The 12,380-nt window shown below is 39.1% G+C and overlaps 2 protein-coding genes across 3 annotated transcripts; one reads left to right on the forward strand and one right to left on the reverse strand.

Annotated features, from left to right (window-relative positions):
* Positions 1-183: 183 nt before the first annotated feature.
* Positions 184-7,459, reverse strand: LOC103711488 (elongation factor 2). The gene is made up of 3 exons (XM_008797644.4): positions 7,340-7,459; positions 4,145-4,276; positions 184-2,887 (listed from the first exon to the last, which is right to left on the reverse strand). Exons 2-3 carry the CDS (start codon positions 4,233-4,235, stop codon positions 447-449), a joined length of 2,532 nt encoding a protein of 843 aa, XP_008795866.1. The 5' UTR covers positions 4,236-4,276; positions 7,340-7,459; the 3' UTR covers positions 184-446.
* Positions 7,460-8,957: 1,498 nt separating this feature from the next.
* LOC103711498 (rRNA methyltransferase 1, mitochondrial) lies at positions 8,958-12,080 on the forward strand. Of its 2 annotated transcripts, none has more exons than XM_039131680.1 (2): positions 8,958-10,957; positions 11,185-12,080. In XM_039131680.1, exons 1-2 carry the CDS (start codon positions 9,355-9,357, stop codon positions 11,196-11,198), a joined length of 1,617 nt encoding a protein of 538 aa, XP_038987608.1. In that variant the 5' UTR covers positions 8,958-9,354; the 3' UTR covers positions 11,199-12,080. The 2 variants fall into 2 exon arrangements, with proteins under 2 accessions (XP_038987608.1, XP_038987609.1); XM_039131681.1 differs by having other exon boundaries at positions 11,189-12,080.
* Positions 12,081-12,380: the final 300 nt, after the last annotated feature.

Genomic DNA, 12,380 nt, shown 5'->3' on the forward strand with positions numbered 1-12,380 from the left:
CTTCCCGTCCAGGTAGGGTACAACAAAATACCATAGCACGGACATGGTAATGCAATAGCAATTCTTGAGAATGACACTGGAAAATCCTCCACTAGAAATTATCCTGCACTGCACTGCATTCTAACACAACCGGGAACCCACAACCTAACCCAATTCAAGGATTGATGAAGGTTAGTTCATGCATGATGCAACTCAGACTTTATATACTTCACATCAATGGATAAATTCTCTAACCTGCATACTTAGTCTTACACAATACCTTGAAAAATACCTAACCAATAAAGATGTATAAAGCATCCTCACAGCAAACTCAAGACATTAGAATTGTTCAAATAGTACATCAGATATGAAAATATCCAAGGGCATGCAATCGCGACAGAAACAGACTCACTGGTAGGTGGGACAGTAAAAACAAAGTAAATCCAGGCGCATGTACTGTTAATAACTTAGAGCTTGTCTTCAAATTCGGATAATGGGGTCATCTGCTCCTTCAAGCCTTTCCTCTTGCGGATGTCACTCACAAGTTGTGCTGCTTGAGTACCAGGCTCCAATGGGTCAGAAGACATCATGTCCCAGTGGTCAAACACACACTGAGGGAATGCCTGACCTGATGTTGCAGCCCTCAGAGTGCTCGAGAACCCAAACGACTCAACAACTGGGAGGTAAGCCTTGATGTTGTAAAGAGGGGTACCCGGCCTTTGTAACTCTTCGAAGACATGGCCACGCTTCTGGTTAAGAACACCATAGATACCCCCCAGTGCCTGCTCAGGAGCCTGAATCTCTACCAGGTAAACTGGTTCCAACAGCCTTGGTTTAGCTGTCAATTGTGATGCATATATGACCCTTCTAGCTGTTGGAATGATCTGACCACCACCTCTGTGAATAGCATCCGCATGCAGAACCACGTCACATACTTCAAAGCATATCGCACGCATGTTTTCTTCAGCTAATGCCCCTTCTTTTGATGCCCACTGGAAACCAGCCACAACAGAGTCCTTAATTTCATTAAGGTACTGTACTCCCTTACACATATCAACGACCATGTTAGGACCAGTGGTCTCAGGCCCAAAGCACCAGATCTTCTTAGCAAGATCCTTGTCCCAACCAAACTCCTCAGACAGAATCTTTGCGCGTGATTTTGGATCATCTCGTGGGCCAATACGCCCTTCATCAATGGCCTCAGCAAGCCCATCTTCCATGGGTCGTGCTTCCATATAGAGACGATTGTGCTTGTTTGGGGACTTGCTCATCACGGTCCGGCAAGATTTCTCAAGCACAGTTTCCCGGAAAGAGACCACGGGGTCAGAGACCACAATCTCTGCACCTCCCATGAAATCTTCCTGCAGATCTTTCAAGCAAATCTCAAGGTGGAGCTCCCCAGCTCCTGCAATGATGTGCTCGCCAGATTCTTCTATTGTACAGACCACCATAGGATCTGATTTGGCCAGACGTTTTAAACCTTCAACAAGCTTGGGAAGGTCAGATGCAACCTTGCATTGAACTGCTACACGCACAACAGGAGAAACAGAAAATTTCATGGCTCTTATTGGATGGGCATCAACTTCCTTCTCATTTGTCAGAGTTGCATTTTTGGTGATATATTGATCTAACCCAACCATGGCAACTGTGTTTCCACAAGGCACGTCCTCTACAGACTCCTGTTTCTTACCCATCCAGATAACAGTTCTTTGCACGTTCTTCACATACAAGTCTTTTTTCTGACCTGGGACATAGTTTGGTCCCATGATCCGTACCTTCATACCTGTAGCAACCCTTCCAGAGAAAACCCGACCAAATGCAAAGAACCTACCCTTATCAGAAGCAGGAATCATCTTTGAGACATATAGCATAAGAGGGCCCTCTGGGTCACAATTTCTGATAGCTGTTGCATATATATCATCAAGTGGGCCCTCATATAAGTTCTCCACACGGTACTTCTGCGCCCTGGAAGGAGATGGAAGGTGGAAGATCATCATTTCAAGGAGGGCACTGCTTGCAGGCAGCCAATTCTGCATGACACGCTTCATTAAAGCTTTACCTAGAAGTTCCTTCTCCTCAGATTTCATGGTGACACCAAGTTTCTGCAGCATCGGCCACAGTTTGTCTTTCTGATCATTCATGCAAGTGCTGATAATTTGTTTGATCGGTTCATAACAAAATTGTACAAAGCCGCGCTTACAAGTAGGAGAACCTGTGTTCTTGTTGGTCCACTTTTTGGTTGCCGGGTCAAAGTAATTCTCACCCCAAAGCCTTTCCATCATCTTAGCCTCATCAACTCCAAATTTGGCAGCATACATCTTGGCAAAGTTGGTCAGAGTGAAAGCCCAACCATGCAACCCAGCAGAGAAAGCAACAGTCCCTTTCTCCGGATAGACTTGGACATCACCAAGAAGGGGATCTTCATAGGTTGCCATAATAACATTTGCATTCTCAATGACACGTAGAAAAGTCTGATAGGCTTCCTCACCTTCAACCTGAAGCTCCAAGAAACATCTATCCATCTTGTTAACAGTCAAGACAGGTCTAATTCTTTCTCCAAGTGCTTGCCGGAGAACAGTTTCAGTCTGGACACACACACCCTCCACACAGTCAACAACGACTAATGCACCATCAGTAATACGGAGAGCGGCAGTGACCTCAGAAGAGAAGTCAACATGCCCAGGTGAATCAATCAGGTTGATGAGATACTCATTTCCATTTCTCTCACCCTTATAGTTCTTCAAAGACTCATCAGTCATCTCATAGTAAAGAGAGATCCCTGTAGATTTGATCGTGATACCGCGCTCCGCTTCATCCTGGCGGGTGTCAGTCATCCTGACATCTCCAGCAGCTTCCTGGGCAATGATTCCCGCAGCCGCCACAAGAGAATCAGTGAGAGTAGACTTGCCTACAGAATAACCCACAAAAAAAGGCTTCATTGGTACCATAAAAAAAGGGCACATATTCAGATAGTCTAAAACATGAATTCTTTAACATATACAAATTTTGAACATTTTAAAAAAGAGCCCCAATAGTATCTTGGAAAAACCAATATGCATCTATTGGGTAAATTCTAATATATATTGTTGAAAATCAAGTAACTAACATTATAAAAAAGCAGACTACTTTAAAGCAATGCTGATAAAAGAAAATTTTCCTCTTAACCGTACAGCCTGTACAAGCATAAAACTGCACAATGGCATAGAACTTGTGGAAATGCACAGCAAAAATAATGAGCAAAAATAGAGATCACAAATTGTATCATAATTTGGCCTTCCACATAATATTCTAGGTAAGTTTTAATGTTGCTCTCTAATTATGTAATATCAAACTAAAAAGAGCATACATGGATGCTCATGGTAAAGCTTAAAAGTCACCATCTTAAAACAACCTCAATCAATAATCCTTCACATAAGATTATTATGAGTTTTTTAACAACAAATCAACTTTGAGTTACTTTACTTTTTGAAATAAATGCATAACATCTAATGATTTTGTTTTAAGAAACAGATTAGATGCAAAATGTGAATATATGTTTTACTTTTCTTTTATCATTAAGGGTGTCAATTGTATAGAATAAGAAATAAAAATGTTATAGTAGGAGAAGAACCACAAGAAGCGGGAAGAAATGAACATCCCTCCTGTTATATTATAGCTCGCAAAGGCTACAGTATGTACGGTCAATCTTGTCCAGCATAAGTCCCATGAATATCATTTTTTTCATTTCTTTTTGTTTTTGGAGCTAGGCAAAGAATTGGTGTATACAGTTGCACTCGATGGAGAAGCTGGGATCAAGAAGAGCTTTTTTCCCTCTTTCTTCCTTTTGTTTTTGGAAGACATTGGGAGAACCAAAAACAAATACCCTTTTTTCTCAAAGAGATATGAATTTTCTTTGGCAGCCCACACCAACTATGTGATGCTAAAATGGTCTGAAAATCAAATAAATTCAGCAGGCAAGAACCACCAACAGGCTTACTAGTTAAGGGAAATCATACATGTGAATTTCCACAAGTTCACAGTATTTCTTCTTGTCTTTTAATCAAACAGCTCAAAGAAAAGCCCTTTATGTTTTATCATAGAACGATAAAGACTTTGGCCTATGTTCATAACCACAGATTTTAGGAAACAGAGTCAACTAAAAGTGAAAGCCTCGGATGTCTCATACCATGATCAACATGTGCTATGACAGACATGTTACGGATGTTATGCTTCATGTCCATAATCCTACGGAGCTCTTCAGCTGTGAACTTCACCATCTTGCCTGCTTTGAAGATTCAACAAAGACTCTAGTACGTTCCTGAAAAAATAGAAAGCCAAGTTAGCAAAAATCATAAAAACATAATCAATCATGAAAATACCGAGACTATGCAAACAATGTTAAAATTCCAAGCAATAGAGAAGGATGAAACATATCCTTTTTTGAGCAGTCATCCAGCATTCCAACTTCAAAATTGACGGGAAAAAAGAAAAACGTTCTTTTATCAAGACATGCAAAATAAATTCTTTGAATTACCTAGGTCACCAAACCATATATGAGATGACATTATGAATTGCTCCTCTAAAGCAAATGGACATCTTAATTAGAACAAAATCTATTGTGTCCAGACATCATAAGCTTTTCACATCCAGGTTACAAAAAGGCACCAGAAAAAAGTTCTGGCATTAGTTTTTTTTTGAACAATGTAAGAGCAATAGACCACTTTAACAAAAAAAAGGGCAAAGGTAAGGTTCTATTTTCCCTTTTTATGTTCAGGAAGCTCCCAGGAACCTTTCCTAGGGCCTAGGTGGCTCAATGAGACACTCCAAACATAAGGAAGATGCCCTACCTACTATATTAGGCAGGTGCATAATTACATGCCTCAGTCACTTTACCAGCTAGGCAAGGTTCTGAAGCACTAATAAATCATTTGGAAGAAAGTTTTGGATTAGAATATAAGGGAGCATGGATTTCTCTGTTGTAGTTACATTCAAGCAAGAGGGTGATAAAGCCAAAGAGGACTCAAGCTTTGGCAAGTGATAGTGCAAGCATAGGTGGGTAGATACACAGGTTGCAGATAGATACACAGGTTGCAAAATGCACCTCTACATTATTTGCCTTGGCAGCAACGATAACCACATTCTCAGCTTCTATAGATAAAACAAAGTAGAGAAGAAGACAAAAGAAGGGAAAGAAGCGAGGCAGAGAAGAGAAGAAAAATAAAATTAAGCAAAGCAAGTGAATAATAACGGAAGGAAGGAACACATGATTAGCAATTTTTAAGTGTGAGACGTACAATGTTGAGGTTCTAACCACTCCAGCCACATACTTACCACTCAATGACCTCTAAAACACTTGCATGGAATGAATTCATGTGTCTCTCTACCAAACACAATCTTCGGTAGGATAGTTATAAATTCCTTTAAATCACATGAACTTTTTGGTAACAAATGCACATGTTACATTAATTGGACATGAGCAGTCCATAAGCAAATAACAAAAGATTATGACAATAAATAAAGCAAAAAACAACAAGACAATCCCTTCCAAGCTTTATCAAAAACAAGGAGTCGATACCAGGCAGGAATACAATGTTTGAGATGGTAAGGTGGAAACTGTGAAGAAATAGGGAGAGTGAGGTTGGAATAACAAGTACTCAAGCATGCAATATGAGCACTCAACAGACATCAGCAGTACCAAACAAGAGGAAAAGGTAGTTAAGCATATAGACAAACAGTCATTTTTTCCGACCTTGATAATCCTTTGTCTAAATCCACGTTATGCTGAATAAATTGAATCAGCAAAGAATATGTTTCCACATCTGGAAATTTGTAGTAGAATTTCAAAAGCTACAAAAAATACAATTATAGCTAACATGTCATCTCATGAGTCACAGGTCATAGGACACAATAGCAACAGAAAGTGTTTGTTACATCAAAGTTGGGTAAAGTTTATAGCAATGTCAAGAGCGTCTATAAAGAATTTAACTGCTTGTTCAATCAAACAAACAGAACCCACTCTATGGGTAAAAACAGGTAGATCAGTTAATAATTACTATAACCTTATCATATGACCCGATCATTAGATATTTCTATCAAATAAATCTTATGGTATAGAATTTGGACCAGATTAATAAGATAACAAATCATATAACATTTCACATGTGCAAATATATCACATATATAAGTATACAAACTACATAGCACGAAAAAAATTTTGTGTTAAGATATCTAATGCATATTAGCAATTTAGCAGATGATACGACAATTTTATGTTGGTATCTGAGTCAGATGTCAGATGGCATACATCAAGTTCTATATAACCAAAACCTTAATAGTTGAAAACTACCAATAATCGTATAAGAAGATACGAATACTGAAAAGCGAATCTTCTGGTCATGAATTCAATACATCCCTGACATGTCAAGGTTATTTAACAATGATATTGGGGCCCAAGTTCTACATAGGAAATGTTAGAGAAAAAGTGTCAAAAGAATTGTTAAGACAAGTAAGAAGCAACATGAATTTGGATTGAACCAGAACCAAATTCTTCTAGCATGTCTAGAGCTACAAAAGCTTGGAAGTTTCAATACGAAGAAAATTCTAAAACATTTCACGTAAGTATATGGAGATCCAAACTCCCCTATAAAAAATTGATAATTTTTTCTCACGAAAATACAATTACCTGTTCAAGATAAAATAATTAGAAATGAACCAAACAGATTTACTAAACAACTATATAGAAAAAATCAATGCTTAGCACCAAAACTATGACAGTAACTCTAAAAAATATAGTAGACATATAATCAACAAGATGTCAGTTAGTTTCCTGTTTCCCTTAGTCAGATGGCAATAGAAACCTAATCCGATTTAGTAGTATAACTCAGCACATAAGACATGGATTTCAAGACATGAATTACTAACATATATAGATCCAAGTAAACCCACCCAGCTCAGACCCCAGTTAAATAACAAATATAGCTCTAGGACAGTAACGAACATAGATCCAGGAGCTGAAACAACCAAACCACGTGCAAACTAAAATTACAAACAGAAGTAAGGAAATAGTTGAACTTGTTGCAATAAATCTATAGATCTATAAGCATCAAAATCAAGCCAAATCCAGATCTAGAGCTACAAGTAAAATTTCTAATCCATCAATAGACCTAACAAAGCAACTTTCTTTAATCTGCGGATAAGCCCCACACAAGCTATCCATGTCGATCGATCCTGATTTCTTACAAAAAAGTTAAAATTTTCGCAAAAATCGCCGAAAAACTCGACAGAACGAATCCAGATCACGGTGCAATTGAATCTAAATACAATATTTCTAACAAAATTAAAAAAGCAAGGGGATATCGCGGAGAGGAGGCTAGGGTTTTACCTCCCGACAAAGGAAGCACAGCCGCAGCTCCAGAAGCGATGCCACGAAAGCCCTCGTTCTCTCTCCCTTATATATAGGACTCGACCTCATGCCCCAGGGGCTCCAGTTGGCTTTATCGGTTCGATCACGTCCGTAGAGTTGCGGGCCTCTTTACGCGTCGCTCAACTTTTGGAAAGTGCACTCCTGTCGATTCTGCTCTCCATATCCGTTACCCGTATGGTAGAAACGAATGGAGTGCAACAATTAAAGCGGGAGTGTGCTAATAAACCAACAAAGTTGGACACGTGTAGTGCACGTGATGGGAATGAGATGGCGGTGTTTGGCATCCAATACAGGATCTTGGCAAAGGTTTTTGTCATTTGATAAATATACATCATTTTTGGTACGTCCACCCTGTGTTTGTCCTCCTAATTCCGTAGGTTCAATTGGTGCCTTGTATTTTCTGAAAGTTGGATAGACTCGGTACTAATAATACAGATATTATGCTGTCTATCATTAAAAATTATTATTTAATATTAATAAAGCAATATTTATGTACTCAACCAATATTAAAATTTATTTCTTATTGTGCAAAATTTAGTTATTTAAGCTTTCCCTTCAAGAATTGTTGGAAAAAAAGAACAAAAAAATATATATCTCATGTATCGTATGGAGCTGGTATTAAAATGCTAGTAGTAGTAATAAGAGTGTCTATGTAGAGGATCTATATGTGCAAAGTTTTTCATTCACCATATAAATATCGGTATCAATGATGTTGATATTAACGACGGAAGTTTTTGCATGCTTACTCAGTTTATACAAAATTCTTATTTATCATATAGATGTTGGTATTAATATTCAAATTTATTGCTTTATAATGCTGATATTAATATGCGGGCTATTATTAGAGTTCATTAGTTAAAATGTAACAGATATCAATAATGCTAGAATTAATATATTCCATCTTTATTAGAATTCATTGCTTAATATGTAATATAAATGCTTTCTATTTATTATAATTTATTATATTATATTAAGCTGATATTAATGGTGTATTATTAATGATTTGCAATCATGTTGTTTTTCTTTTTTTTCTTTCTTTTTTTTTTGGTGGGTGGGGGTCAAAAAAATAAGCTCCATCTTATCTTTTTTTTTTACTATGTCCTGAAACCGAAGGTAAGAGAAGATGCCCCTTACCTCCTTGAGGATGAATTGAAGGTGTTCAAACTGAAACAAAATGGTGCCTTTTTCTTCATTGCCTTTCCTGATTGGTTGATCTAATGTTTATGTTTTTTGGAATAACAAAAAGATCTCACTTTGGCATTTTGGTCGCATTTTCACCAAAATCTGTCTTCAATCCAGTTTTGATTAGATTTGAGCTGTGTTCAATTCCTGCAGTACTTACTTGGCCTCTGCATAACTCATCCCAATACTTCTCCTTGCTGACAAAAGAAATTCAATGTATCTCAAAGATGATGGATTCCGAGTAATCTCTATTCTCACGGCCATCTTAAAATTTGGCCACCATCATTTTTTCTAAAACCAAGTACTGAGATATTTCTACAGTAAGAATCGAGAAGATGTATGTATATATGTATGGCCTGGCTGACCTCTACTCCGACCCAACCTACCCGATTTTAAGGGAAAACAGAGGATCAAATGTGGAATTCGCTCTTGGGTTGCCCGAAATCGGGCAGGTTGGTTCGGACCGGCGACAGAGTTCGGGCCAGCCTGGAATCAGCGTATTCACCCAGGTCCCTGGAGCGCTCCAAAACAGTGTTCCTTGACCCCGCTCTTTATGCAGCGCCCTTTTAGCTCCATTAGCCCAGCCGTCAGAAGCATTTGGGCTGCCGTCCCTCATCGGTGAGGCAATCTGTCGAACAACTATCGGGCATGTAAGAAATCGTAATCTTTCCTTTATCATGTAATACTGCAATCTCGTCAAGACCCCAGCGATCCCACTGTTTTCAAGGGTTCGGAGACGACGCATATGCTGGACATCGGCTCACAGGTTCGATTCCCGATCCATTGCCGATATGTTTCTCCTGGAAGCCCTCAAGAGCAACGCTCGATCGAATTCCCTAACCCTAGGAAGTGGTAGAGTAAGAAGCGCTCGATATTTACCCGAGGGATTCCATCAGAAGATCTTGGAAAGCAGTAGCGGAAAGAAAGCTAGAAGCTTTTCGCAGGGGTTTCATCCGAAGTCTCTGGAAACTATTGCTGGCATGGGAACTAGGATTTTTCCAAGTGGATTTCGTGGGAAAACCCTCGATCCTAGGAGTTTCTCGGACGGATTTCACCTGAAATCCCAAAAAAGAATGCACGGGATCGGAACTAGGGTCTTCTCCAGTGGTTCACAGCAGAGAACTGCAAATAATGCAGAAAGCAAGACACTTCCTTGCATAGCAGCCTATAGAGACGGAGAACGAAAGGGGGTGGAGAAAAGGCCTTCAGTAAGAAGCAACCGCTCCTCATGGGAACAGTCGGCGAAGAGAGATTTTTCCAGAAGTCGTGGAATCTGGGTGAAAGAGAACAGTGAGAATGGAGATAGAAATGAAGAGAACCTCAAAAGTTTCAGAGGGTTTGCTAAAGAAGAAAAATATGAGGAGGTGGAGGAGGAAGATGATGAGCCTATTGATGATCCAAGATGGGATAGGATCAAGAATAAGTCCAAGGGATTTATTGATCGAGAGTCTCGTTTTGAGAAAACACAAGTTCATCAATGGAATAAGCAAGAGAAATTGGGAAGAAAGACAAGGAAAGAGGCTACCGAGTCATCAGTTCCGAAAATGGTTGGCCAAGGGGTTTATGGGGTTGGTCCAGTTTTGGCAGCATTGACGGCAGCAAGGAGGGAATTTTATGCTCTCTATGTCCAGGAAGTGATGGACTTGAGCAAAAACAATAAGAAGAAGGACAAGAAGGCAGTGGAGAAGGTCTTGCAGATAGCTGAAAAGATAGGATTGAAGGTTATAGAAGCTTCTAAGCATGATCTGAATATGGTAGTTGACAACCGACCTCATCAAGGTTTGGTGCTCGATGCTTCTCCATTGGAGATGGTTAATATTAGGGAACTAGAGCCTGTATCATTGGAGGGTCAAAAAGCTCCTCTCTGGGTGGCTTTGGATGAGGTCACAGACCCTCAGAATTTAGGAGCCATTATAAGGTCAGCATATTTTTTTGGTGCAGAAGGGGTGGTGTTGTGTGCAAAGAACTCGGCACCTTTGAGCGGTGTAGTTAGCAAAGCCAGTGCAGGCTCCCTTGAATTTATCGAGCTACTGTCTTGTAAGAACATGATGCAGTTCTTGTCATCATCAATTGAGAATGGCTGGAGGGTTCTTGGAGGGTCAGTTTCTTCAAGAGCTATCCCATTAAATGAGGTTGAAGCTGGGGTGCCTACGATACTCGTGTTGGGCAGTGAAGGCAGTGGGTTGAGACCTCTAGTGGAGAGGACATGTACTGAGTTGATTAGAATTCCGGGATTCATGCCTGGATGGGTTGGAAAATTGGATGCTGAGAAAAAGGATCAGACTTATTCTGGGCAAGATCTCAAGTCTTTTCTTGCTGCAGAGAGCTTGAATGTAAGTGTGGCAGCAGGTGTGTTGCTGTACCATCTGATTAAGAACAATAGTCATGTTATAGGTGAGAAGCCCAATGATGCTTTTATGTAACCTTGTCTGTTCGAGTTGTTTGTTCACCTTTAATCAAAAGCACTTTTTTTTGTATTTGCTTGTCAACTTTCGTCAATTAACTATCTGCATATGAAACTTCTGGTTCTACACCTTCTCTTTTTTTTGAAAAAGAAAATTGTAACCATATGTCAAAAGATAGATCAGTTAGGACTAACAAATTTTCTTTTTCCTAATTAGACAGAATGAACTGACCATGATGCAAGTATCTCAAGAACATGGCATCCAATTTGCAACCTCCAAGAGTTGTTTTTCTCAGCTATGTTTTAGCTGTTAGGGTAGCAGACTGGGAGTTGTATCATCTCAGGATTTCACCCCTTCACATTGTATCTCATGCGTGCAGATGTTAGAGGTGGAAATAAAAGCACTGGACTTGAGCACTGGACTTGTGGGTAGCCTTGAAATAGTTTTTGCTCACTACAACTTGAATCATCACATTGATATATCGGCAATATATATGAGTCCAACCTCAATCTTAATCGCCCTTAGTATTCATTCGTTTTTTCCTTCTCTCCACATCCTTGACTTCCTAAACAATCATTGTTCTCTTGTTTTGCACTGATTTGGTTAAAAGTTCAAACCTATGGTGCACTCTTCAACCAGGGTGGCTACCTAGCAATGCGGAAGATCATTGTAAACGGACATGTTGCATTGTACAATATAGTATTTAGTTCATCTGTTAAGAAGTACTATGTATCTATATCTGTCTTAAACTGGATGCAATAATCAGATGAAGCAATAGTACGGAGAATTTTCTGTTCAGATGCCACAGCTCACTGATCAAGATTTGCACTGGAAGAGACAGGTATTTCTTCAGTACAGGCACACCAAGTGAATTGAATAACTCTCCTTTGTTCTTGTGGAATTCTCTTCATTATTTATGCAATACTCTGCGGATCAGGAGATTCAAGAACTGGTACGAAGAACTATGAGATTGAGTGGAAGCATTTCTATCATAATAAGGTACGTCCTCTCAAAGCCTCCATTCTTGGTCATTTGGAGAGTTTATTGACATGTTGAGACCTGCTAAATTTCTACCACCAGCATATTTCATTTACCCACAAAAACAAAAGAAAGGAATATAGAGAAAAAGAAAAGCACTTCACTGCTGTATAGTTCCATCATTGCTTTGACTTCTGGCAATTTCATTCTGAGTAATGTTGACATGAATTGAGTCTTAAATCGTACGGGGGCTAAGATTGGACTGAATCATGGATCATAAGATTTGTTTTTCCTAGCTTCTTTCAAAAATTTAGAAAATATAAACAATTATGAAAATTAAGGGGAAAATGAGCATTTGCAAGGTAGACAAATGGAAAATGAAAAATGCACATATAAGAAGTCTGTCAAATCATATAAACCAGTATATAACATTT

Source organism: Phoenix dactylifera, chromosome 11, assembly GCF_009389715.1.
Source record: "Phoenix dactylifera cultivar Barhee BC4 chromosome 11, palm_55x_up_171113_PBpolish2nd_filt_p, whole genome shotgun sequence".
Classification (NCBI taxonomy): Eukaryota; Viridiplantae; Streptophyta; class Magnoliopsida; order Arecales; family Arecaceae; genus Phoenix; species Phoenix dactylifera.

Excerpts from the sequence above, each read along its gene's own strand:
- LOC103711488 (XM_008797644.4), bottom strand. The coding sequence starts at position 4,235 with ATGGTGAAGTTCACAGCTGAAGAGCTCCGTAGGATTATGGACATGAAG. Across the intron at positions 2,888-4,144 it reads CATAGCACATGTTGATCATG|GCAAGTCTACTCTCACTGAT; the intron begins GTATGAGACATC and ends GTTATTCTGTAG.
- LOC103711498 (XM_039131680.1), top strand. The coding sequence starts at position 9,355 with ATGTTTCTCCTGGAAGCCCTCAAGAGCAACGCTCGATCGAATTCCCTA.